Genomic DNA, 27,062 nt, shown 5'->3' on the forward strand with positions numbered 1-27,062 from the left:
GTTGGAAAATTCCGACAGAATTTCCGTCGGAAACTTCTACAAAAAAAAATAAAAAAAAACCCACCCCACCCCACCCCACACCACCACCCACCACCCACCACCACGTCCAACCCCCACTGCCACCCCACAAGCCAAAAATGAAAAAAAAACCCACCCCACCCCCACACCACCACGCACCACCACGTCCAACCCCCACTGCCACCCCACAAGCCCTAAGCCAAACTCTAAGCCGCCACCACCACCTTAACCCATTTAACCCTAACCCACCTAACCCGAACTAATCCACCCACCAGACCCACCACGACCCTAACCCAATAACCTAGATCCACCACCACCTTAACCCATTCAACCCTAACCCACCTAACCCGAACTAACCCACCCACCAGACCCACCACGACCCTAACCCAATAACCCAGATCTACCACCACCTTAACCCATTTAACCCTTACCCATTTAACTATAACCCACCTAACCCATAAAACCCACCACATCCAACCAAACCACCAGATCCGATCACCCACCTAACCCATAAAACCGACCAACCCACCTAACCCATAAAAACGAAACCACCACGGCACCAAGCCACCACAAAACCAAAAAAAAAAGAACACTCGAAAAACATACCTTTTTTTACTGAAATTGGCTTCGAATTCTTGAAATTTGGTTTTAATAGGCCAAATTCGATCATGAAAAGTCTAGATCTACACTTTTCATGGTCGAATTTGACCAAAAAAACCATTAATTCCGATTTTTGACCATAAAAACCCCAAGAAATAGAAGAGAAATAAGGAAAGAGAAGAAGAAGAAGATGGAGGAGGAGAGAGGAAGAGAAGGAGCGGAGGAGAGAGAGAAACAGAGAAAGAGAAGTAGTGGAAGAGAGAGAAAAAGAAGAGCGGAAGAGAGAGAAAGAGAAGCTGGAGAAAGAGAGAGGAGGCGGATGAAAGAGAAGCTGGAGAGAGGAGGAGAAAACCCTAGAAGATTATAAAAGGCCGGGTTTTTTTATTATATATAATCATATATTCCGACGGAATATTCCGTCGGAAATTTCCGACAGATTTTGATTCCGTCGGAAAATTAATTTTCCAACGGAATTTGCCGTCGGAAATTTTCGACGGATTTTAATTCCGTCGGAAATTAAATATTCCGACGGAAAATTCCGTCGGAAAGTGTATTTATACCGACAGATTTTTGTTCCATCGTAAATTTCCGACGGAATGTTAAAATCCGTCGGAAATAAACGACGAAATAAAAATCCGTCGAAAATTCCGAAGTTTACGACGGAATTTCGTGTCCGTCGGAACAATTCCATCGGAAATCAGCCTTTTTCTAGTAGTGCTATTGATTGCATGTTAATCAGAAAGCGCACATGAATACGATCAGAATAAAGTAGAGGCCTATTATTAAGGCAGGTTCAATCTCTTTTAGGTTGGATTTGTACCTTCATCCCCGAACCCTTATTTGGTTCATGACCTTATGGAGTTGACGATCTCTTGGATCGTTAAGGGGTGTAACCTTCACCTCGTGAATGGTTTACAAGTTCCTAAAAAAAACTTGTTGGCGACTCTTTTGCTCTATCTTCTTTCCTTTTGGACGCCACCGTACTTTAGTGTATGATCACAATGGGGTTCAAGCTAGTGGGATTTTAAAGGCTTGAAATTATTCCCTACATTACCCAATATGAGCTATGGTACAAAAGGAAACCAAACTTGAGTCATCACAAAATTTGGGGTTGTAGGGCAATTGTAAAAGTGTCGGAACCTTAATGTACAAAGTTAGGTGAAAGAGGAGTTGAATGAATTTTTATAGGATATGCGGATCATAGCAAATCCTATAGGTTCTATGTTAAAGAGCAAAATGACTTTTGGTCGGTTCACACCACCATTGAGTCAAGGGATGCATTGTTTGATGAAAATCAATTTTCTTCAATTCCTAGACCAAAAGATATAACTCCAAATACCAATGTTCAAAGTTTTTTGATTAAGTTGTCATTGATCAAGAGGTGGATGACCAAACTCATTTAGAGGAGGCATCTACATCATCATTGCAACCTAAGCTAGGAGAAGTAAGAGGGCAGGGAAAGAATGAAAAATCCTTTGGCCCGACTTTCATTTGTACTTAGTTGAAGGATCAAGGGATTCTATTTCGACACAATTTCCATACATTTTTTATGTGGAAGATGATCCTTTGACCTATGATGAGGCTATAAGGTCTCGTGATGCTCCATTTTGAAAGGAAGCTATTAATGATGAGATGGAATCCATCATGGAAAACAATACTTAGGTATTAGCTAATTTACCACCAAAATGTAAACCAATATAATGCAAATGGATCTTCAAAAAGAAATTGAGGATAGATGGAACGGTTGAAAAGTTCAAAACGCGGTTAGTGGCACAAGGCTTTACACAATAGTCTGGTATTGATTATTTTGATACATATGCACCGACCTGTTGCTAAAATCTCAACTGTAAGGTTGTTGATTGCACTTGCGGAAATCCAAAATCTTGTGATCCATCAAATGGATGTCAAGACAGCGTTCTTGAATGGAGATCTAGAGGAAGAAGTTTACATGCGACAACTAGAAGGGTTTGTTGTGGAAGGTCAAGAAGGAAAAGTTTGCAAGTTGATTGAATCTTTGTATGGGCTAAAACAAGCACCTAAGCAATGGAATCAAAAATTTGATGAGGTTGTGTTGTCTAATGGTTTTAAGTTGAACAATTCGGACAAGTGTATTACAACAAATTTGATGACAACGGTCAATGTGTCATAATTTGTCTATATGTAGATGACATGTTGTTCTTTGGAACGGATTTAATTTGCCACAAGTTGAAATGACAAAGTGTTTCCTTAGTTCAAAGTTTTCCATGAAATATATGGGAGGAGCGGATGTCATTTTGGGCATAGGGATAAAGAGAGAAAAAGAAAAGTTAATCTTGTCACAATCTCATTACATTGAGAAAGTGCTCAAGAAATTCAATGTGAGTGAATACTCTACTTCTCTTTATTCAAAACCTATGGATCCTATTATAAAGTTGATACCTAATGAAGGTGATGCAGTTTCACAACTTGAATATGCTAAAGTAATAGGTTGTTTGATGCCATGACAAGTACTAGACTAGATATTGCTTATGCAGTTGGTCAACTAAGCAGATACACTAGTAAGCCTAGTATGCTACATTGACAAGAAGTTAGATGCTTGTTGGCATGGGCGGAGCCACCACGGGGGGGGGGGGGGGGGGGGGGGCTAGTGGAGGCCCTACCCCCCGTGGCCCAACTAGTGAAATATGTAATATATAGTATGGCCCCCTAGAATAACTAATAAATAGCTAATATTTGTCCTACATATCATGATGTTAGTGATAGCCTAATTGGTTTGTTGGAGTTTTCGTGGTAACTTGGTGAGAGAGAGGTCTCAGGTTCGATTCCCTACTTTGAGCATTTTTTTATTGCTTTTTTTTGGGTAACTTTATCGTTTCTTGGCCCCCATAGATTTTTATTCCTGGCTTCGCCCCTGCTTGTTGGAGTATTTGAAGAAAACCAAGGAGTTTGATTTGTCTTATAGTGGATATCCTTCGGCTGTAAAAGGGTATTTGGATGCAAGTTGAATCTTTAACAAAGATCATTCCTCCACAAGTGGATGGGTTTTCCTATATAGGGGAGGTAACATTTCATGGGCTTCTAAGAAGCAAACTTGTATTGCGGACTCCATAATGACATCGGAGTTCATTAATTTGCATTCAGCTGGTAAAGGAGTCGAATGGTTAGAGGATCTCATGTTTGAGATTCCTTTGTTGCCAAAACCGATATTACCAATAGTGATACATTGTGGTAACAATGTTACATTGGCAAGGGCTTATAGCCAAGTTTATAATGGTAAGTCAAGGCACATTGGAGTACGGCATAGTTACATCCAAGGGCTTATCAAGGATAGTGTGATCACTATTGATTATGTTCAAACAAATCTTAATCTTGCCGATTGCTTAACAAAGGCATTAGCAAGTGATGTTAATAGTAGGATGAGAATCGGTTTAGGATTGGAGCCCTGAAAAATTACAAATGAGGGAGCCTTAACTTAACGCCCAATAAGACGTTGGGTCTTAAATTCAATAAGATTAACTTTCTCGTTTGCTAATTGGAAACTTGATTAATCATCCAAGGTAAAGTTCCGGGTTTACTGTGAAGAATAAGAGGTTATTTAACTTAATTGAACTCCTGATATTGTGCTTTGTCACGGGAGCATGTTTGAGATTCTACCTATAAAAGTACGAGGTTTAGCCGCTTCAAGAAGCTATTAGGGGCATAACTTTAATTTACTTATGAATAGATATAGACACAAGGCTTAAGTGTCAAGTAAATATGTATTTAAGTAATTAATCTTGTGTGTGTAATATCTTCAAGTATCTAGTATGTGTTTCTTTTGGTTCAAATGTTTTACGATACCGAATGGATACGGATTCTTAAACTGTATGTTGCATGCACTAAGTGGGAGTTCAAGTCTTTGTACACTTTCGTTTATGCATGATATTGTTTTTGTGATGAGGATGTTTTGCAATGAGTCAAGTTTAATACGTACTCTAAGTGGGAGAGGATTGTTGAATTATTTAGAGTATTGGTGACAAATATTCATGTGTTTTGATTGAATTTCTTAGGTTAAGGTGTTGAAATTCAATTAAATAAGTAAAAGAACAATTTGTATCTTGGTTTAGAGAAGTGTTCCTCCGCCCTATCGTTAGCCCCGTGGTGCACCCTGCAGGGCGAGCCACCGTCTGGTAGGGTGGGTCTCTACCCGGTAGAGCGCGAGAGCAAAGGAAAATTAAGCGTTGTCATCGCCCGGTAGTGCCATCGTTGCCCGGCAGGGCGAGAGCCACCGCCCGGTAGGGCGTGAGAACACCCAAGTTTTTTTGGGTTGCTTGATTTTTCTTGCTCGGCAGGGCGCGGGAGGCAATATTGACGATTGTTCTTCAGTTATGCTTGGTTTATTGCTCTTGATATAAATATGAGAGTTCATATTGATGAAAAAAAAAGTTATATTTCTCTATGGCATTTGCGACTTGGTCATGTTATTTATAAAAAGTTATATTTTATGTCTAAGCATAATTTGGTACCCATGTTTGATTCAAGAATAGAGAAGTATAAGACATGCATGTTAACCAAAATCACAAGGAAAAGTAACCCAATACATTATAGTGGGTACAATTCTAGTGGGATCATTGAAAAATAACCTATTAGTCGATTAATAAACAAAAATCCCTTCAAGGATAAAATGGCAAACCTTTTATCCTCTCTTTGCAAGAACAATACAACGTTAAACAACCCCTAATCACTGGTGACTGGTGGCAGAACCGCGGAATTCTCTCGCTCAAGGAGAAAGTCAGAAAGAACTAGTGTGAGATTATTTTAGCTGACATTAGAGGCAGAAGAATGAAGTTAATAATTGTTGAAAACAATTAAGGCTCAGCCACATTTATAGTACTATTATTCGTGAGACCGTGACAATAAGGATTTCTATTTAAAGTCAGGTCAAGTCATTATCGTTCCCATACTCCATCTTCAAATTTGAGGCTCAACAGTGCACATTTATTGTACAATTATTTGTCAGATCGTGACAATAAGGGTTTCTATTTAAAGTCAAGTCAAATCATTATCATTCCCATACTCCATCTTTAAATTTAAGGCTCAACGGTGCACATTTATTTTACAATTATTCGTGAGACCGTGGCAATAAGTCAATAAGGGTTCCTATTTAAAATCAAGTCAAGTCATTGTCGTTCCCATACTCCATCTTTTAATTTTACTATAAAGTGTTAAACATCATATGCTTTTTTTTTTTAAAAAAAAGAAAAAGAATACTCAAAAGAAAGAAAGCTGTAGGCCAATCCACTAAGATATTTCCAATTTACCAATAAAAGGTATGCCATTTGTATGCTTTTATGGGTTCACTCGGTCAAGGGGCATAGAGTTACTCGGTCATGGGTGTTACTCGAGTGGTTACTTGGTCATGGGTTACTCGAGTTACTCGGTCATGGGTTACTCGAATTACTTGGTTAGGGGTTACTTGAGTGATTCGTCATGGGTTACTTAAAGAGTTCTTCCTTTTTTTTTTTTCTTTTTTTCTTTTTTTTTTTTTTAACTACAAACTTAAGGAGTTTAGTTGAGGAATTTTAAAGGGAGGAATGTTAGGCATTTAGAAATGCATAACTGTAGACACCCATTTGTGTCTCCCTAAAAACAAACCCAGTGATGAGTACCTTTCACGTCGAATCATAATCGAATGAAGTGAAAGTGTGGAAAGGTCTAGTGGTGCGGAAAGTTTTAATTTCTTTTCTCTTCTCTCTGTTTTTGAAAACTTTATTTTAAAGATAACAGCCAATCCAGTTTGGTTGGTCCATGATATGGGTCCAATAGTAGTGTAGTTGGATGGGGCTTGCAAAGACCTTTCAACGATATATTATATGCCCAATTCCGATGAATATTGAGGAAGTTATGGCCAATTTACTGAACTGGGCCCGGTTTGAGCTTTATGTGCGGCCCAATGATCTAGGGGAGGGCCTAATATGATTTATCATTCCTAATGCAATTAGGAATGGTTTTAGTCTTCTAGATTCTTCTAGAAGGTTCTTTTCATTCCTAATTCAATTAGCATTGATAAGTTGACTTTGTTGACTTTTCAGAGTTTTAATCAAAATCAAATAGCATTTTCGAAGGAATTATATTATTTTATCCTCCAGTACGGTAAACTTATCGTATTTTCGAAAACGCGTTAAAATCAAGACTGGCGTCCAACCCCAGGCCTTGGCGCCAGGCGCTAGCCACTGGTGCCTGGCGCCAGCTAGCCAGGGTTGGCGCCAACCTTGTTTTCTGAGCGTCGGACTCTGTTTTGTTAAATTATCTTTTTTGGCTGATTTTCTCTATAAATATCGTATCAAAAACTCCGTTTTCATTCACGAATTCTCATCAACAATTAGTTTTAATTGGCTTTCATCAACAATAATTAATTCTTTAGCATTCTTTCATTCATCTCTTTATTACCTTGTTTTTCATACAAAACTCCGCATTCACAAGATCTAGATACATCTAGCCATATTCGAAGTTGCCTTCGCCCTAGACGTGAAAGGTTTTAATTTCTGAGGGTTTGGTCCCAAATCTCTCTTTCAATTATTTAATTTAATTGTTTGTTTTATTATTTTCCTTGAAGTTACTAACGTGTGTATTTTGTTATTAGAAAGAGGTACGAAGCATCAAAGTAAGTACTTTAATTGATTTATTGATATTATGATGTAGAATTCATGTTTACATTGTTATTATAATATTCCTAGTAACATGTCTACGGTATTTTTAATATTAAATATGATTCCTACGATGTCTTTCATTCTCTTCCTAATATTTATGATTGTTAGTATCATGTTAGGGTTAAAGATTTGATTTTTATTGCTTAGTGACATGCTAGGGTTTGTTATTAATCTTGTTAGTATCATGCCTAGGATCTTGCTTTTATGCTTTAACATGAATATTATTATAATTATGATTATTATTAACTATGATTGCTATGATTATGATATTCGTTATTGTTCATGGTCATTATAATTTGTTATAATAATGGTTCATGATTATTTATTATTTATGATTATTACTGTTGCTTGATATTATATTTGTTATTGCTTGATCACTTTTATGCATGCTTAAAGGGAATTTGTACTTGCAATCACGCTTAATAAGATAATTAATAATCTTGTTAGGGTTAATATGATTATAATTCAAGTGATCGCCAATAATAGTTTATGTGTGCATTAATATTCAACCAACATAGATAAACAGGTTTAGGGTTAATCCTATTGATTGCATGTTAATCAGAAAGCGCACATGAATACGATCAGAATAAAGTAGAGGCCTATTATTAGGGCAGGTTCAATCTCTTTTAGGTTGGATTTGTACCTTCATCCCCGAACCCTTATTTGGTTCATGACCTTATGGAGTTGACGATCTCTTGGATCGTTAAGGGGTGTAACCTTCACCTCGTGAACGGTTTACAAGTTCCTAAAAAACTTGTTGGCGACTCTTTTGCTCTATCTTCTTCCCTTTTGGACGCCACCGTACTTTAGTGTATGATCACAGTGGGGTTCAAGCTAGGGGTTTAAAGGCTTGAAATTATTCCCCACAATAACAAAGGGTATTCATGTAATTATGCATATGTACAAACGAATAAATATTATGATATGATTGGATGATCAAATGGTACCATTGAATATACAGTGATACTATAAGTGCACATAATGGTATTATATATGCATTCAGTTGTACTAAATTTATGCGTAAATAGTACCACTGATGATTCAATGGTACTATATAAACTTTCAGTTGAACAATCAGCATGTGGTCCCCCATCATGTGATACAATCCGACCAAAAAATAGGTGTGGTCCACCTACTTGCCTCTCTCTTCCTATCTCTCTCCTCTTTTCTCTCTCTACCATGTGTTTTTATAATATTTTAGTCAATGTTATGCATTAGTAAATGCATAACTTTCCTCCATTTCTAGTTCCTCGAGTTTAGTTAGGTCGTTGTTTTTTATTTTACCATTTTTAGATTCTATATAGCATAACCCTATACATTATAGTGGCTACAATTCTAGGGGGAGCATTGTAAAAGTAACCTATTAGTCGATTAATAAACAAAAATCCCTACAAGGATAAAATGGTAATCTACTTGAATTTAAAAAAGCAGCAAGTAAGCCGTTACTTACACCACCAAAATTCGACCGTTAGTCAGATTTAAAAACTCGAAATTTGACATGACCGTTGCAAAACCCGCTCCATCTCTCTACAGTCTACACCCTTCTCCATTCTTTAACTGAGATCTCAACAATTCTGCCCCAAAACTATTTTTCAAACAACAATTCTCTCTTTCTCTGTTTCGCTCTCGAATATCGGAATAGCGGATCAAACAACAAAATACCAGTGATGGATTCAAAACCCCAGCATCCACTTGACCAAATAGCACAAACCCCAACTCACAAACTCCTCCTAAAGCAGTGGCTGAAAGAGCAAGACCTAATACTCGGCCGAATCTCCCTAAAAGAGTCCCAAATCGACGGTGTCCGTAAAGAGATGACCAACCTCTACACCATCTTCTTCCTCTTCCACTCACTCTCACTGCTTCTACTATTCAACACTTCTTTTAGCAACATTACCTCTGCTTGTAAGAAATCGTGGGTGCCGTCTCTCTGCTCATTGGTGTTCTCGATGTCAGTGATCTGGGCTGTCCGATATAAGACCGATGTGGAGGGGCATCTGGAGAAGCTTCTGGAGAGGGAGAAGGAGGACTGGAAATTGCTTGGGAAATGTGTTGAAGAGTTGAAGAGAAAAGGGATTGAATTTGATTTGTTGAAGGAGGTTGATGCGCTTCGAAGGGCCAAGAGTATGAGGATCGAAGCTAAAGCTGTGAGGAAATGGTCTGCTAGAGATTTCGTTTCGCTTTTCTTCTTCTTTCTTTCTTGTCTTGCTGTTGCTCTTACTAGGGTAATCTTATGTAATTAGAATCGAAATCTGTTTTCTTTTATTTTGAGGGGTTTTCATTTTATTTTTCCTTTAATTGGTTTTGGGGATAGATATGGAGTAACAGATTAAGTGCAGAATACTCTGTTCTGCTTTTTGTAATTTGGGAAACCCTAATTTATGGTTATAACAATAACATCATTCATTATTCATTGTTAAGACTAGTAACTCATTACTCCTATTCTACCAATTTTGAATATCTTGTTGATTGTAGTCTAGTAACTCATTACTTTTTCGGGCGGGTTTGGACCGGGCTATTATTGATCATCTCTAATTGTATACTTGGGCAAATATAAACAGATGAGTAAAAAAAAAACTGTTGAATGATCTCAACTATTGGCAATTTGGAAATTCAATGTGAAGAATAATAAAAAAGTGGATGTTATTATTATTTCTAATTTGGTACATGAATTATGTGTTGTTTGCTATTAGAATTTTACTTAGGTTTTGCATAGTACTCGTGAATTCGTGATGACTGATTAAATCAAGTGTAATGCACGCCTATGTTTTTTGTAAAAGCAAATTCAACTTAATGCATATTGGGAGGTAAGAACTACAACATTAAAGCATACTAATTACGATTTAGGGTAAAACTAGGTTTGTTAGCCCGGGCACTGCCCCCAAGTGTTTGGCATACATGATTTTCGTCAAAAAATATATTCAATAAAAACCAATTTTATGTAAAACCATTCTCCGGTTACATTAGAAAGTAAAAGTATGAAAATAATAATCTTTATTGGGGTATCATAAATTTTTGAATATTCTATTGTCAAAATGCAAAAGATTTAGTTTCCATTCACATATGATGAATTTGCTTATTATATTTTTTGGAGCGTTAAAGCTTTAAAGGTCTTATATTTTCGTGTTTTTTTTTATATTACGTTTGTATGCTTTAAAATAATCAATGAAACAATTAGAAAAATAGTTGAATTTTCTTTTCTTGATTATTACATTGCTTATAGATGTAATACGGAAAAAGATATATATCACTAAACTCGTGCTTATATTTTCGTTGATCATTGCGATTTTTAACAAGTTTCATATAAGAATCTCAACAAAGAGTTGGGTAAGCAAACTACTTGTAAACATAATAAAAAGCAAAATACAGTTGATGATACATTACTTGTAAAGTTGTAAAACGATTTCTACAACCAAATATCATAGATATGTTGCAACCAAAGAAGCAAAAGGCTCACTAAAATTCAATGTTATTATTATTTCTAATTTGGCGCTTAAAAAATAGCTGCTAGACAAAAAAGAAAAAGGCTCACTAAACAAGAATAATAAAAAAGCTAAGTTCAGCAAAGATCAAATCAAGCTAAGAGAATTATCTTTGGCTAGAGTACAATGATTTTCACCAGGGTTTTAGTGTTAGAAGGGGGAAGGTTAGGCCACGTCGTGATGGTCTTGGAAACACTTATTGAAATCATCTCAATGAATAGATTATTAATTTTCAATTGTTAGAATATAATATATACTTATTGATAATTAAAGATATATACGTGCCCGAAAGAAATAGAAAAAATATTTAAAAAGAGATACAGAATAGTACAAATTTCAAATGACCCGATTATCACCCTCTACTCATAGGCCCTATAGAGACGGTTAAAACTTAAGGGTCTGTTCTGTTCAGCTTAATTTTAGTTTTGTTTAACTCCAATCAATTCAGCTCATAATTTCCTCTATTATAAACAATTCATTTAATTTCAATTCAGTTTAATTCAGCCCCAATCAGTTCAGATTTGTTAAGAGATTTTCAATAAATTGGAACGGGCCGTTAGCAAAACAAAAAGCTTATAGGCTGACTACCATTCTCCTCTTGCTTCTAACACTACCCACCTCTTAAGCAACTTGGTCATTCAGCCGTCAAAATTAAAAAAATTACAAATTACAAATTACTGACAAATTCCCGGCATACAGATTTCTGCTGCTTCATCTTCTTATTACTTCCCTACTAAATAAACCAAGATTCCATTTCATTCTTCTCACTTTCTCTCTCCTCCTTCGATTCTCAGTTGTGATCTTCCCCATTTTGCATTCAATTTTACTACTATGCTATAACTGCTTTTTGTTGCAATTTTCTGGGTTTTATTTAATCAGATGTAAGTGTTTTTTGGCTGGGAGTTTTTCATTAAAATCCCAAGAATCGTAGAAGATGAGAGGTTCAATTGTTTCATCCCCAAAAGCCCCGGAAGCCCGTCATCGTGTTTCTGCTTCAGTGTTCGTCTTCTTTTTCTCTCTAACTTTGTGCTTTGCTCTTAGAGTAGTATGATTTCGGTTGTGTATTATTTGTCGGTGGAATTTGCCATTGTTTGATCATCGACTATAAGTTTAATTTTTGCTGTCGTTAACTTTAATGGGTATTTCATTGTTTTTGTGGGTTCTAACAATGCTCATTTTTGTGGGTTTTTTTTGCTGTGAAGAATGCTATGCTTTTGTATAGTTTGATGTTGATTCAATTGGCATTTTGATTTTCATGGTTTCGGCTTATTGGGTTTTTGAATAATTTACAATGTATATGAATGTTATATGATAATGGGGCTAGTCATTGAACCTAGTTCATCAAGGGTAGATTGTATTTTAGGGATATTTTAAGAGATTTTAGGCTTGGCCTTGAAAGGTAGGCAAATGTGGAGAGTGGAGGGGAATGTGTGTGCAGAGGGATGTTGACTTCCCCATTTAGGTTCCTAACCTAGCTATTTGGTGAAGGGTTGCTAAGTTATTAAGACTCAAATACTCTTGTTGGGTATAGGTAAGTGCTCCCATGTTTGACTCGGCTATTTTCTGAAAGAAAATCCATGGTTTTGGACTAAAATGAAGGTTTGGAGAATCCATATCCAAGTCGGAGTGTTGAGGATTTGACACGGGTACTTGAGGTGCAATGAACTAGTGAAGAGTCCAAGTAACATAGGTATTGAGTATGGGGATGATGTAGTACTTATGCTGAACAAAACGAAGCAGTCATTTATATTTCTTGTATTTAGTAGGGTGAGCTGCTCTACTTCTTGTGACTGTGCATGTGAGTCAGTGTGTGTGTGTTTTAGGTGGGGGTGAAGAATTGGGAAATAGGGAGAGAAGCTGCAATTAGTCATATATGATGTTTAATAGTATAAAATACGACCCAGTAATAGTATATAAATGCTTTCCGATCATTGTCAAATTATTGGTAACTTTTGGAGCTAGTTTAACTTTACTTTTAGCTCCAAAACAATGCGGTGTAGGAGCTAGTATACTTTTCATAATGTCGGCAATAAAGTGTAGGATAACTAAGATTAATTGAACCAGTATTTTATAGAGTAGTAATACTATATAAATTATAATCATTTCTCTTACATTTTTGTTAAAGTTGTTGGTATAGATACAAAAAGAAAATTTGATATTTTGGATCTCACGTTTATCTTCTTTGATTACACATGTTAGCGGCCTTATTGTCTTATTCCTTACATTCTGATTCTCAGTATAAGGGAATGTGAGCACTGTTAGTAAAATTGGATTTAAGTCATTTAACAATGCCATTTGCCAGTCTAGATAGTTTGCTTGTTAATGTTTCTCTGTCTCTTTGATTTCTTTCAGCGAAGAGTCCAGCAAAAGAAGGTCTCTAAGACACAGAGATAGTAAAGATGTAGAAAAGGCATCACATACTTTCTTCCAAGATAGAAGTTATTACTGCAAGTTTACCCCAATAAAGTTCATCCTGATTGTCATTTTGTTTGTAATGTTTTTGACACTTCTTCACTCGCCATCCCTTCAGCATACAGAAAATATATCGAAATCCAATTCTCAGTAAGTTTCATCTATTTCACTGTTCATTGCGCTATTCCTGTGGTTTTAGTTCAATTTATGTCAATCAAATTAATTCAAAGCTTTAACTTTCCTGCTATATTTTGCATTATCTGAATCAGTGACCACTTCTGCCGGTTTCTTCTTTTGAATTCACTTATTTCCTGTGTGTTTTTCCCCCCCTGAATTTTATAGTAGTGACTATCATTTTTCCTATGCAATTTGCTTAATACGGATTTTTTATGAATGCAGGATGAGCATTGTAGATAGATGGAGAGGGGATATTCATGTTGACAAGCGCTATGTATCTGATCTAGCTATTGATTGGAATCACATCTCCGAAGTCTTGGAAACTCTTAATGATAAGAATGACTATAAGGCTATAGGCCTGTTAAATTTCAAGGAAAGCGAAGTTGATAGTTGGCAGGAAATGTTACCTTCTCCTGAGCATATGATTTTGCATCTGGACCATGTTCCTAAAAGTTTGACCTGGGAAACGCTATATCCTGAGTGGATTGATGAGGAAGAAGACTTTGAGATACCTAGTTGTCCTTCTCTTCCCAGTATTCAGGCTCCTAGAAATGCACGTATGGATCTTATTGCTGTGAAGTTGCCTTGCAACAAGCTAGGAAAATGGTGGAGAGATGTTGCACGGCTGCACTTACAGCTTGCTGCAGCAAAAACTTGCTGCTTCTGCTAAGGGGTCATATGATCTGCATATACTGTTGATTTCTAATTGCTTTCCTATCCCAAATCTCTTCCCCTGTAAGGAACTTGTGTCACGTGCTGGGAATGCATGGCTGTACAAGCCCAATCTCAATACCCTAAGAGAAGAGATTCAGCTTCCTGTTGGATCATGTGAACTTGCCCTCCCTCTCAATCCAAAAGGTATTATGTCTTTGTAGATGTTATTCTATTGATGCAAGTCTGTCTTTTGTATTTTTAAAATCTAAATATAAATATTCGTTGTGCTGAAATGTTTGGTTTTAACTCTGGATGTGTATGTGGTTCTATTTGAATTTATGATGTGGCATTAGTATGAGGTAATCTTAGACTCATAGCTACATGGCTTATATTTAGTTCAGCCTACAAGAGTCAACTATTGCACCAGAACACCACTCAATTTGGTGAGGACGCTGTCAGTCCTTGTTGGCCCACTTTAGCATGTGCACAAGGTGTGTGGAAGGGTGCATGCTGTTAAACAATAAATTGCTTTGTGATTAAATTTCATACTGGTAATTATTTTTTTTCCTGTGCTGGACATAACTTTAACACAGACACACATATGTATCGCTCTGATGAATGAGAAAGAATAGCGAATTAGCCAGGATATTTATAAAAGCTCAGTTAGACTTATACTTAAGTACCTGCAATGCCATATTGATAAATGTATTTCATTGACTGAGGTGATATAAATTTCTTAATATGATTTTTGAATTTTGAAAGAAACATTCTATTGGGAGATTCGGGACAAATATTGAAATAGAAAAAAAAAAAAATGCTGGCTCTGGAAAGTGTGCAAAGTGCACTTTTTCCCCGGCAATTCATTTCCTGTCATTTTATCATTTATTTGATTTAAAATTTTGCATACAATTATGTAAAGCTGGGTTTTTGTAATGAAAAATTATTAAATTTTTTTCACAATTCTTAATTATGACCAAATAAAATTATGCAAGGAGAAACCAATGATTTTTTCCCCTTTACTTTGGGAGGGTGAGGGGGTTGAATCCTTCAGATCTAACCGAAAAAGATGGAAATTTTTGGCTTTAGAATAAGATGTCCAAATTTCCATGGATGATAGTCATGTACTATTTTAGCTTGTTTTTATGCCTTTCCTTTTAAGGAGTACCAATAGTTTATTATTAAATGCACTTTCCTTCATCCCTGAATTACCTGTAATAATGGTGTCATTATATTGTATACTTTAATTTTCAACATCCTAGTATGGTTGTACACATGACCAAGTGTTCTGTATGCTGCATGATATTTACTAACGTTTAAAATTTTAACTTGAACTATTATATCAGCCTATCTATCTTCTGGAACTGCACATCGAGAAGCATATGCTACTATCCTTCATTCAGCACATGTATATGTATGTGGAGCCATTGCAGCAGCGCAAAGCATTAGAATGTCCGGTTCAACCCGTGATTTAGTCATACTTGTTGATGACACTATTAGTGATTATCACCGAGGTGGTCTTGAGGCTGCAGGTTGGAAAATTCATACCATCCAAAGAATCAGGAACCCTAAAGCTGAACCAGAAGCCTATAATGAGTGGAACTACAGCAAATTCCGTCTCTGGCAGCTAACTGATTATGACAAGATCATTTTCATAGATGCAGACCTTCTTATACTCCGAAATCTCGACTTCCTATTTGGGTTGCCAGAGATTTCTGCCATAGGGAACAATGCTACTCTTTTTAACTCTGGGGTTATGGTAATTGAGCCATCTAATTGTACATTTCAATTACTAATGGACCACATTAATGAGATTGAATCGTACAATGGTGGGGACCAAGGCTATTTGAATGAAATCTTCACGTGGTGGCATCGAATTCCCAAGCGAATGAATTTTTTGAAGCATTACTGGGAGGGTGACGAGCCTGAAAAGAAAGAAATGAAAACTCGGTTATTTGGTGCAGACCCACCAATACTTTATGTGATCCATTACCTAGGCTTGAAACCATGGTTGTGCTTTTGGGATTATGATTGCAACTGGAATAATGAATTGTTGCATGAGTTTGCCAGCGATATTGCTCATAAAACTTGGTGGAAGGTGCATGATGCGATGCCTGAAAACTTGCATAAATACTGTTTGCTTAGGTCTAAGCAGAAGGCAGCATTGGAATGGGATAGAAAGCAGGCTGAGAAAGCAAATTACACTGACGGCCACTGGAAGATAAAGATCAAGGATCCAAGATTGGAAACATGCTTTGAAAACTTCTGCTTTTGGGAAAGCATGTTGTGGCACTGGGGTGAGAAGAATTGGACCGACAATGCAACTACTTCATCTTCACCGGTGTCAGGGATTAAAACAGCATCTCTTCCCTCTTTGTAGTTTCAGGGTCCGATTTTTGTCCATAAGAAATATAGACTCAGAGATATAGCAAACATATACAACCTATTTTTCCTGTGAAAATTTTATAGAGTATGCTGAATATGCAGATTGCATTGCCGATTCAAACCCTCTGAAGTTTTAATCGCTAGTCGCCCAGGAGTCTGATTCAGCATTAGGCCTGTTTCAATCTGATAGATCTATGTCATGACTTGCTGCAAAACCTAGTTTCATACTTACGTTTACATTACACTCCAATGTCTTGCAAGAATGCACATTATCATTGCACCTATGAAGGCTGTAATCCAATTTTCCTGTCATGGAAAATGAAGCTCACTTCCTAAAGAAAAAAAATTCAGCTTCTTGCCTTCTTGCATGAAATGCAAATCAATAGGAAACACCTTTCAGCTTAGCATCTCTATAGTATTTATTCAATCCGATGCAATAATTATCTACTTCAAACTCTTTAGCGTACCCCTTCACAAATGCTCATCAATTCCATGAACAAACTGCATGTAGTGTTTCGTTGCTCGTGGTGGCACCTAAGATTTTAGATTAAATTTTGTCTACATCATTGTTATTTTCTGACTTTTTTTCATATAGGTAAAATTGTGACCATATAACGAATGAAGCCATGACCAACACTTAACTCAATTATGCGGGATTATTTGATTTGGGCAAATCTTAGAATTTGTTTTCGAATTTGCTTCTAGGAATGAGGGGTTTAATAATCAGAAATGCTAAGAACTAAATGTTTGATGATGCACAATGGAATATGACAATTGATATCTAATATAGGTAATTGTTGAAGGATCTTTTATTATTTTGGTTTAGTTGATTAACATTTTCATTGATGGGAAACTTTAACTTAGTTTATTGATATTTCCTTTATCCGCTCCTTAAATTATGAGACGTGGTTGTATTTCCTATCCAAGTATCCATCGTGCATCATCAAAGGGTTCGATCTAAAAAGGGCAGTTGGTGGTGTTGGCAAAATCAGAATGACTCTAAAGGACAATATTGTTCGTACGATCAATACTTAATCAACCTTTCTATTTCTTTATTTAACGCGATAATTATCTTAATATCAGTTTTTTTATTTATTTATTTTTTTTAAATTTTTTTTTCCCCTTTTTCCTTCGCTTGATTGTTGATAAAAAATCTTGACCCAACACTATTAACCTACTCTAGTCTATAATTCCAATATGGGTCGAGCTAAGCCAACTAGCCACCATTAATGACCACACCACTTACCATATCAAATCACTCTTTGCTTATCGACTAAATAACACATATTTTCAAATTGTTACCCAACATCAAAAAAATGGATTTAATAACTTGGAATTTGAAACTTCCTTTAGTTTCCCCAAATAATTTGAACCGCCCAATCAATAGCAAAGAGAAGATAATCTTTCGATTTTGTAATTACCCTTTACAATTTAATCATCTTAGGAATAAACCCTTTTCAATTTCAATCACACATGCAAAAAAGAAGAAGAATTTGCAGTTGGAATCACCAGTTCTTCAACCCAGCATTACTGAAAAAGTAATTGAAGTTGATGAAGACGAAGAATTTGAAGAAGATGATGACCTCTTAATTACTGATGATTTTGACGAAGGTATCTTATCTTATTATTATTTTTTTCTTTTAACAAATATTTCCTCAGTTTCACAATAGTTGCAACGTTTGTTTATTCATGAATGAAGGCATTGATATTATTAATTGTGTATTAGTATTATGTATAAGAAAAATTTATATAGAAAGTATACATCTTTGGTGAACTTGAAATTTAGATTTTATGTTACCTTGATTATATGTTATGTAATTATGTTATTATATACTTCGTAATTTATTTTTATAACTAGCCAAATGGGCTAATGTTAAATGGGTTTTTCATTTTTTTGATATTTTGTAGAGGAATTCTTAGAAGATGATGGTGATGAGGGTTACTTTGAAGATGCTGATGAGGGTTACTTTGAAGAAGATTATGATACAGAGAATGCTGAAGCTTATGTAAGTTGTTCAGTTAAATTAGAAGTATGAATTAGAGCTGCTTTGATTTAATTACCATTTGGCTGATTGAGCTTTGGTGGAAGGCTGGAGATGGTGCCGAAGGCGGTGGGATATCACTTGCTGGTACATGGTGGGATAAAGAAGCATTAGCAATTGCTGAAAATGTTACTGACTCCTTTGATGGTGTTTTGGGAATATATGCCTTCAGAACTTTGCCAAACTCCAGGATTCAAGTTCGGATTGAGAAGCTGACTACCAAGTAATTACCTGATTATGTATATCTCTTGTTCCGCGAACCAAAATCCATGATTCATTTTGATTTCAGTTGTTAAAAAGATCTTGCTACATTTATCATAGAGTTTTCTTTATGTTCATGTATCTATGTGCTTGTTTGGTTGAAATTAAAAAGGCATGAAGTGGAAGTTCTTGGAAAAACATAAAACTTTAGAGTTGTTTGGCTGATAAAAACACATTAATGTCAGAAAATTTACTAATCTTAATATAGAGGAAGTTGATTTTTCCCTTAAAACTACTTGCTGAAAAGTTCAGTTTCCACGTCTAACCAAACAACAATTTATTTTGCTGGAAAATTGAATCACATGGTAAAAACTTCTTAGGAAGCTAGGAGGTAGAACTATATGTTCAACTAAACAACCACTATATCTAGTTTCATGAACTTGGTAGTGTTTTCTCTAGAAAACCCTTGTATTTGGAGTTGAGTGATGTAACCATACATTTTGTGCAAGATTTTTCAACAATTTTGATGATGGGCCTTACGTTCAAGATTGGCTGTATATTAGGCCAACACTAATATGACGAGAATCCTGTGACCTTCGACATTTTAACTTGAGAGCTGAGAATAATTTGAGTACTAGAAATTCCTTTACAATTTTCCAGGGATTTGAAATTATGGCTAATTTCAGTTTGCAAATTATTTGAAGCTTAAAGTAGTAGTAGTCTATCAATGTTAATGCCACTCCTTTTCTGATTATTCATATCCTTTTCACTGGCCTCTTGATCGAATGAGCTGGATAATTTTTCTCCATTGCCTCACTAGTGTTCCATGTTAATTTTTTAAAAATTGCAATATTACATAACTCTCTGGTAGCAAAGAGACAAAGACTAAAGATCCAACCTAAGTTGAGGAAAATGGGTATTGTGTGACAGATTTAATTTGGTGATGTGAAGAAGCATTAGATTCAGTAGAAGAATTTCTCGGTTATTTTTAGACATTGCATATTAATGTTTCATGCTTGTGTGGAGCTAAAGTTGTTAAGTATCCTTCCATAACCCGTACTCACATCATTGCATTGCCCTGTGAAAGATACCTCCACCTAAGAAATATCTTTCATGAATTAAAAAAAATCCAGAATTTGTTTCATTTAGGGGGCGTTTGGTTGGTGTATTTTTTGAATTGGAAACGGATTCGATTAAACCAATACCGTTACCATGTGTTTGGTTTGAAGGCATGGTAACAATTACCATTACCTAAGGGTAATGATTACCCCTTATTTGTTACCTCTCAAAAACTTGTGGTAACAAATACCCTTACCCTCCTCTTAACAAATACCCTTTCTATGGTTAAACCAAACAAATGAAAAGGTAATAGCTAAATGATTCCTTTTCCCCCTCTTATTTGTTTCCTTTCCACTCCGTATCCACTTTTCAAACCAAACACCCCCTTATATGAAAGAAGAACAAACATAGACAAGAAATCTGTTCTCTTCCATATTTGTTTTTTCTAGTTTTTAGTTCAAGTCTATTATCTGAATTTTTTTATTGTAATGGGAAATCGTTATTATGAAGCTTGGAACCATGAGAAGTAACATCATGTCATTTTACAGGTATGGTTCTCCCAGCATATCTGATATTGAAGAATTCTCAACAGCCTATAGGACACGGCTAGATGAAGCAGAACTAGCTAAAACTGTGCCAGAGAATTTATCACTTGAGGTACTTGGTTTCTTCTTTTTGACTTGTAGAACTTTTCCAAACTAACTTGAGAGAACCCTTTTTTAGTGATAAACTGATAAATGAGATATGCCTAGACAAGCTAATTAATTATCTTTGTTTGCATGAGGATGTTTGTAATGTCTGCTTCTTGTGATCTTCTTGATTAATTTCTGTTTCTAGTATCTATATATCTATTCTGTAGTGTCATTGCATGCATAAAAATGCGGTGACCAGCAATGAAGGATAATTTTGCATCAACATCGACATTTATAGCAACCCAATGGTTTGTTGATGAAAAGATAGGATTGTCTCTAACCTCTACGATAACAAAGTGGATGTTTTTAATAGACCCTAAAGTTACAGCTATTTTATTGCTTTGCATATGATAAGAATGTGGACATGCCATTATGATAAGCAAAAAATTGTTTTCTGCTTTATTGGTAATGGACAAGTAACCAATACTGTCATTCACTTGTTTTAAAATTATTAAATTCCTTTTTAGGAGATGTTGTGTATGAGCGGGCACATCCATAAGTAAACAACCAAATGGAAATGAAAAAGAGAGACTGTAATAGTTCAATCAACCTTGCCTTCCTCTTGTACTACTCTATGTCGATTCACTGATTTGTCAGTCTTTATTTTTGTGTAGAATTTTTTACATAGCCTCCTTGCTGCTGCTCTGAGATATTTTTCTGTCGCATTTCTTCCGCTGCACTTCTCAATCGCAGTTGCTCTTTGTCCTGAATTAATAGGCAAGAAGTTCAGCTAGTATAGGGCATTGTATGCCATCTCCGCTGGATTTTCTTTGGCATATTATTTTCAGATAATGTGCATCTAGAGTTTTCCAGAACATTCCTATTCTTTCTTACAGAGATCCCAAATTTTGCTGAGGTGTGTATCCCAATGTGGGTTGACGTTCCACACATGTCTCTTTGCCATTGCTTTGAGTATACTCCTTTTCTTAGGTCTTGTTGTCTTTAAGTAGCACCCACTTTGAGTTGTCATGAATCCATGATAGCTTTGATTGTTTGAACCTTTTAAATATGTCATATACCTCTGATCTATTGGCTAAAATCATCAATGAACAAGATAAAATGCTTGGTACTGTGAACTTGTGAAGAGATAGTGTTGTGAATTCGTGAATATCTGTGCGGAAAAGTTCTTGCTTTTAAAACGTTTCTCTTTAGGAAAAGGTCATATAGGTCATTTTTGATATAGATACAGGGCAATCTGTTACCATATTATATTCCTGTGAAGTTCATTGAGGGCATTCCAATTTTAAGCGTTTATACAACCTGAGAGAATGTCTTTTGAAAGATTTATTACCATTTCTAGCCATTTTTGCTACGCTTAGGAATTTTGCATCATATTATGGAACTAATACTTCATTAATACTTTGTACTTTTTCCCGTTTGAATGGAAACAATACCCTTGCCTGCTGAGTGCAAACTGTACAATAGCTCCATTTCCCATTCAAACTGGAATTTTGATGAGGTATACAGCTTGCAGAAGATATTAAAACTGTCTTTATTGTGTTTTATACCAAAAAAAATAAAATAAATTCTTGACAAAACAAATTTTTTCTGTTTAATTTTTTTTTTCTGCACTCCTGCTGAAAATGACCAACCACATACATTGTGGTTTTCTTTATGTTCACAGTCTTTCTCTGGCTAACTTGTTTTTTCCAGAGAATTGCATTAAGAAATGTACTGTATTGTGGCACTTTATCACTGTATTGAGTTTTATCAAATCCTTGATTTCTGACTGATTCTTGTACAATTTGATTGTTTGGCCTTTAATTTTATGTGCAAAGCAGTTTCAGAAGAGAGCTGTGTTCTCTTGGAACTTATGCTCATGTGTGAGGCTGTTAACAATGGTCCCATTAGCTTAATCATACTGAGTGTTATTAGGCCCTTTGAATTTCGAATCTACTGTTAGTGTGTTGAACTTCTGTTAAAGCTACTAAAGCTTATTGCATAATTTGATAAGATCAAATTGATCTTTTTTGGTTATTGATTGATGTTGAGGCCTTATTTTGATAAGATCAAATATTTAGTTTGGCCCTTAAATTCTTTTGAGCTCTATATCACTGTTGGTTTTATGGAGAAGAGTGGGAAGGAATTGAGAGAGGAGAATGAATGTATTTTCTAGTAATTGTATGCTTTCACACAAACAAAATTTAAATTATTGACCTCAATTATGTTACTGTACTAACTAGAATAAGGAGATATATTGAATGACAAACTTATACTGCTTGTTTTGTAGAGGATATATAAATTGTTTAAATTTATAGTCCTGATATAGGACTGGCTTCCCTGGGAAGTATGATAGTATCTTTGTTGAATACATCTAGTTCCTCTGTAGTTTAGGCCTCAGTTCATTATCCTACAAGCTGGTTTGGCTGATGTTGCTGTGAGCAATCATTCAATAACCTCTACATATGTTTCCTGTTTCTGGTATCTCTACTAAATTAAAGAACCATGAAGCACACAGGATTTTAGCCAGCTTTACTGATTTTCTGCAGTGAAATGGTAAGGCTGACGGTCCATTTGTATCTGTAACAAGTTCAGAGCATCAACCTTATGTCTTTTGAAAGACTTTCTGGCTTAGCCAGGGTTTTACTACTCTATTTATGCCGGTTACATACCCTTTGGCTTGTTTGCCATTAATGTAGGACTCAAACAAAGAAAATACTGTTGTGTTATCTATAGTCTACATATAATCAGTTTTAGAATGGCATTGAAGATCAAATACTGTTTCTATCATCAGTATTCTGTGGGATGCATGGAAGTAATCTGACAAAAGCATAAATCTGAAGTCATGAAGACCAAGCATAACCTTGCAAGGTCAGGTCATGATAAACTATTAACTCTTGTGGATTTTGGCTTATGTTCCACTATGTTACTCGGACTGTTAAAAGGGTTGGACTCAACTGTTTAATGATTTCTTTTTCCCTGATTTAGTTTAGTCCAAACTTAAGGGTTTATTGTTGATACATATATTAAAATGTAGAGGATTCGATGCAAGTTCTTGAGGTGAATTGAAGAGTCCAATCTTAATAAGAGTTCGGAGTGTGTTCATTGTGCCATGACGGTGTTATTTCAATTTAGGCACTCAGGCAGTCAACCTGTACTAATAAATTTTGTGATTGTTGAAGTGGACAAAATCATCATCGGGAGTGGTATTTTATTATTAAATCTGGCCTTTAGCGATTCAAGATGTTTGGACATTTTATGATGCCAACATTGCAACCTTTTAATTTTCTATTAGGTCTTGCCTCTGAATAACATCTTATGCGTCGAGACAAGTCTGAATTCTTGCATATGAAATCCTGGAGATTAGACTGTTCATTTTATCTTACTCATATCCTCTCTTTTTTTCCTTTTGCCCTGTAATCATCAATATTCTATTAGAAATTTAAAGCATGTGTTAATTAAGTCTTGCCATTGACAAACATTTAGGGAGCGTTTGCTATGGAATTATTAATATTGGAAATGGAGTGGAAAGGAAATAAATAAGGAGAAGGAAGTGAATCATTTAACCTTTAGTCCTTCACCTTTTCATTTGTTAGGCTTAACACATGGAAAGGAATTAGTTAAACTTAACTCTATTTTTGTTTGAGGAGGGTAAGGGTAATTGTTACCTTAACTTTTAGAGAGGTAACAAATAGGTGGAAACCATTACCCTTACACTATGTATGGATAACAATAGTGAAGGGATAGGGATGGGAAGGAAAAAGAGGGAAGGGAAAGGAAGGAGATGGCTGATGGGAGGGAGAAGGGAGCTTCCATTTTCATGGAGAGATTTGGGGGGGGTTTGGCAATCGACGGTTGGTTGTTGGTTTATTTGACTAGCTAGAAGTAGTTGTATGGGTTGGCCTTTTAAGTTATTGTTTACAAAAGTGTTTGGTAAAATTATTAATGGTGGTTAGCTATTTATTAGTGATAAAGTGGGCCAACAAGCCAAAAGCCAATAGAAAAAACTACTCTTATTAGCTTTTGGCGGAAAAGCTAGCTTAAAAGCCAACTACCAAACATATTTTTTGGTTGTTTGACCAAACTAAAAAGCCCAAAGCTAGGCAAAAAGCCAATTGTCAAACACCCCCTTGGTTTATTAATGGGGGAAGAAAAATGGATCATTTCAATTCCCTCCTCTTCCCTCCTTGCACTAGCTACCTAAATAAAGGATGATGTATCCTTCCTTTTCTCTTCCCTTCTTTCCATTTCTCTATATCCAAACAAGGCCCCGTTTAGTTTGATGTAAAATGTTTTCATGGAAAATAATTTTTCCATTTTTTTTTTTTTTTTTTTCCATTTTCCTTTGTTTGGTTTCTTAAGGGGTGGAAAACAATTTTTCCAAGGGTGGAAAATTCCACCTTAATGATGGAAAAATTTTCCTTCACAAAACACTCCTTACCTCTTTTTTTACTTCTCTCTCATTCATCCTTACATTTCTGCTCCTATTTTTTTATTTTTCTTGAACTTTTCTTGTATGCAACCAAACAAAAGAAAACTAATTTGCAATTGTGCTTTTCTTTGAAAATATGTTTTCCATAAAAACTAATTTTCCATTGAAAATGTTTTACATTAAACCAAATGGAATCATAGTGTTAGGTAATTGGTAGTTGTTTTCCAAGGTTTCTAACCAAACATTTGGCAACGGTAATGGTTTAATTGAATCCGTTCCAAACCCTAAAAATACTCTTATCAAACATGCTCTTAGATTTTTCCTGCGTTTCCAGCATCTTCCTGTGCAAAGTGGGATTTTACTGTTTGGAAGAAACCACTTGCCTCTGATCTGGGGCTCTTCAGATTATATTGCGATCTGTTTCATTCTTCATTTTGTGGGTCAGAATTTGATTGTAACTTATCTCATAATAATTTTGTTTGCTGCTATAATTTTGACTTAAAAAAGTCAATTATCTCTTTTTCATTTTATCTCGACCTTATCAAAATTAGCATAACATGTTCAATGTTTTTCTTTTTTGTCCTTTCAGGTGTCTTCTCCGGGTCTTGAGAGAGTCATTCGCATTCCACAAGAACTTGACAGGTTCAAAGAGAAGCCTATGTACGTCAGATATGTCACCGAGGCTGCTGATTCATCTTCCGAAAATGATGGTGTTTTCAGGCTTGTTTCATTTGATCTAGAAACAGAATGTTGCACCTGGGGTTTAGCTGATTTGAGGATTAATAGAGAAAAGGCAGGAAAAGGGAGACCGATGAGTAAAAAACAACGTGAATGGCGGGTGACAACTCCTTTTGACTCCATCCGTTTAGCTCGCGTCTACACTGAAATTTAATATGATTATATTATAGACATGTACTTTCGGTGCTGTTTATCGTCGTTGATCTAGAAGTTTTTAAGAAATTAGGAGACCTGCAGCTTTCAGGATATTCTTTGGATAGCATCAAATAAATATTTTGACTTAGCAGAATCCATGTAATAGATATACATTGTCCATGCTGTTATAGTAAAGTATAAAAATGTAACTTAAATTTAGGGGATCTTGGTCCTTATTGTTCATCTGTAACTATAATTTGTACCTTCTTATAAATGACAGATTGTTTATTTTAAGCGCTCAATCTGTTATCGTACTATACAACTATGTTCTTCAGTGTTTCTGACAGCAAAAAGATACTTTTTTTTTTTTTTTTTTTTTCTAATTTTTCTCCTGATTTTTTTTTTTTTTTTTTTACTGAATTTCTTCAGTGAAGCTGACAATATGTAATCGTCGATACTGTAATCAGATTTAATTATGTCTACTGTATGTTTCTGTTTTATCAAGGATTAGAATTTTGCGAGTCTTATTGTTGTAATATGGCAGCTTAAATTCCTTAATATATATCAGATGAACTGCTGCTTATTGTTGTTTCTTTTGAGTTGGTTTCGCTGCCATAGGATGGAATACAATAGCAAGACAGGACTCAGTAATGTTTTCTGCTGGAGTTTCTCCATTATCTGAACATGAATCTTGCAAGTAAGCCTCTTCTTTGGATTTTCTGCTGTTTCAACTTTCAACCTAGGATACATGGACACTTCAACTTAAATTACTCGGATTTGATATGCCAGAATTCGTACTTATTTGAAGGTACCCATGTTATCTCTCCACTACTCCCACATGAGTCCGGACATTTACAACTTTGATTTTAACTTAAAAGGTTAAAACTGATATTTTCCTAATTGAAATAGCCGAGTCTGACACTTGGACATATACTCATGTCTAACATGGGCTTGTCTAAAATGAATAACTTGTCTAAAAACTTGTCTAAAACGAATTAAATTCTCGTTTTTGTGCAAAAAGCCGATTATCACCTTTTTTTTTTTTTTTACTACAAGTCTACAACTTCTATGTTCAAAGTCCAAAGTAAAATACAAATGGACTCCCCTAACCTTCTAGATTACATGAACCTAAGCACAAATCATTCCACGAGAACAGAATCACTGCAACAATAACAGTTAAAAGTTGGAAAAAAAAACATGTTATACTTTGGATTTTATCATCTTATCAAATCATCATTTTAAGAATTTCTGAAATATTTTCCCTAATTTTTTTTAAAGAAGTCAGAAAAGAGTGATGTTTAAGATATTTGCAATGACATTTCAGCATGCGTCACACAGTAGGAGGGGACCGTTACTGTTAGTATGCTTTTCAGTGCCTTTAATCATATCATAATGCAATGCAAGATTTACCATTGTTTGCCTCAAAGTTG

The 27,062-nt window shown here is 35.5% G+C and overlaps 2 protein-coding genes and 1 pseudogene across 3 annotated transcripts; all 3 read left to right on the forward strand.

Annotated features, from left to right (window-relative positions):
* Nucleotides 1-3,707: 3,707 nt before the first annotated feature.
* LOC145584210 (uncharacterized) lies at nt 3,708-9,811 on the forward strand. The gene is made up of 2 exons (XM_081641107.1): nt 3,708-3,870; nt 8,820-9,811. Exons 1-2 carry the CDS (start codon nt 3,708-3,710, stop codon nt 9,527-9,529), a joined length of 873 nt encoding a protein of 290 aa, XP_081497233.1. The 3' UTR covers nt 9,530-9,811.
* Nucleotides 9,812-11,480: 1,669 nt separating this feature from the next.
* Nucleotides 11,481-16,609, forward strand: LOC145585221 (putative UDP-glucuronate:xylan alpha-glucuronosyltransferase 3; annotated as a pseudogene). The gene is made up of 4 exons (XR_014100604.1): nt 11,481-11,767; nt 13,121-13,330; nt 13,580-14,215; nt 15,355-16,609. The product of XR_014100604.1 is annotated as a putative UDP-glucuronate:xylan alpha-glucuronosyltransferase 3 (transcript).
* A 1,021-nt stretch (nt 16,610-17,630) lies between these two features.
* On the forward strand, nt 17,631-25,712 carry LOC145585222 (uncharacterized). The gene is made up of 5 exons (XM_081641941.1): nt 17,631-18,004; nt 18,302-18,399; nt 18,483-18,658; nt 20,244-20,352; nt 25,349-25,712. Exons 1-5 carry the CDS (start codon nt 17,710-17,712, stop codon nt 25,649-25,651), a joined length of 981 nt encoding a protein of 326 aa, XP_081498067.1. The 5' UTR covers nt 17,631-17,709; the 3' UTR covers nt 25,652-25,712.
* The last annotated feature ends 1,350 nt before the right edge of the window (nt 25,713-27,062 follow it).

The sequence above is a fragment of the Chenopodium album genome, chromosome 16 (assembly GCF_948465745.1).
Source record: "Chenopodium album chromosome 16, dcCheAlbu1.1, whole genome shotgun sequence".
Taxonomy (NCBI): Eukaryota; Viridiplantae; Streptophyta; class Magnoliopsida; order Caryophyllales; family Amaranthaceae; genus Chenopodium; species Chenopodium album.

Bases quoted from the DNA above. Each gene is read 5' to 3' on its own strand.
- LOC145584210 (XM_081641107.1), top strand. From the start codon at position 3,708: ATGACATCGGAGTTCATTAATTTGCATTCAGCTGGTAAAGGAGTCGAA. The intron at 3,871-8,819 runs GTAAGTCAAGGC...ATCTCTCTACAG, and splicing joins TTATAGCCAAGTTTATAATG to TCTACACCCTTCTCCATTCT.
- LOC145585222 (XM_081641941.1), top strand. From the start codon at position 17,710: ATGGATTTAATAACTTGGAATTTGAAACTTCCTTTAGTTTCCCCAAAT. The intron at 18,005-18,301 runs GTATCTTATCTT...GATATTTTGTAG, and splicing joins TACTGATGATTTTGACGAAG to AGGAATTCTTAGAAGATGAT. The intron at 20,353-25,348 runs GTACTTGGTTTC...TTGTCCTTTCAG, and splicing joins CAGAGAATTTATCACTTGAG to GTGTCTTCTCCGGGTCTTGA.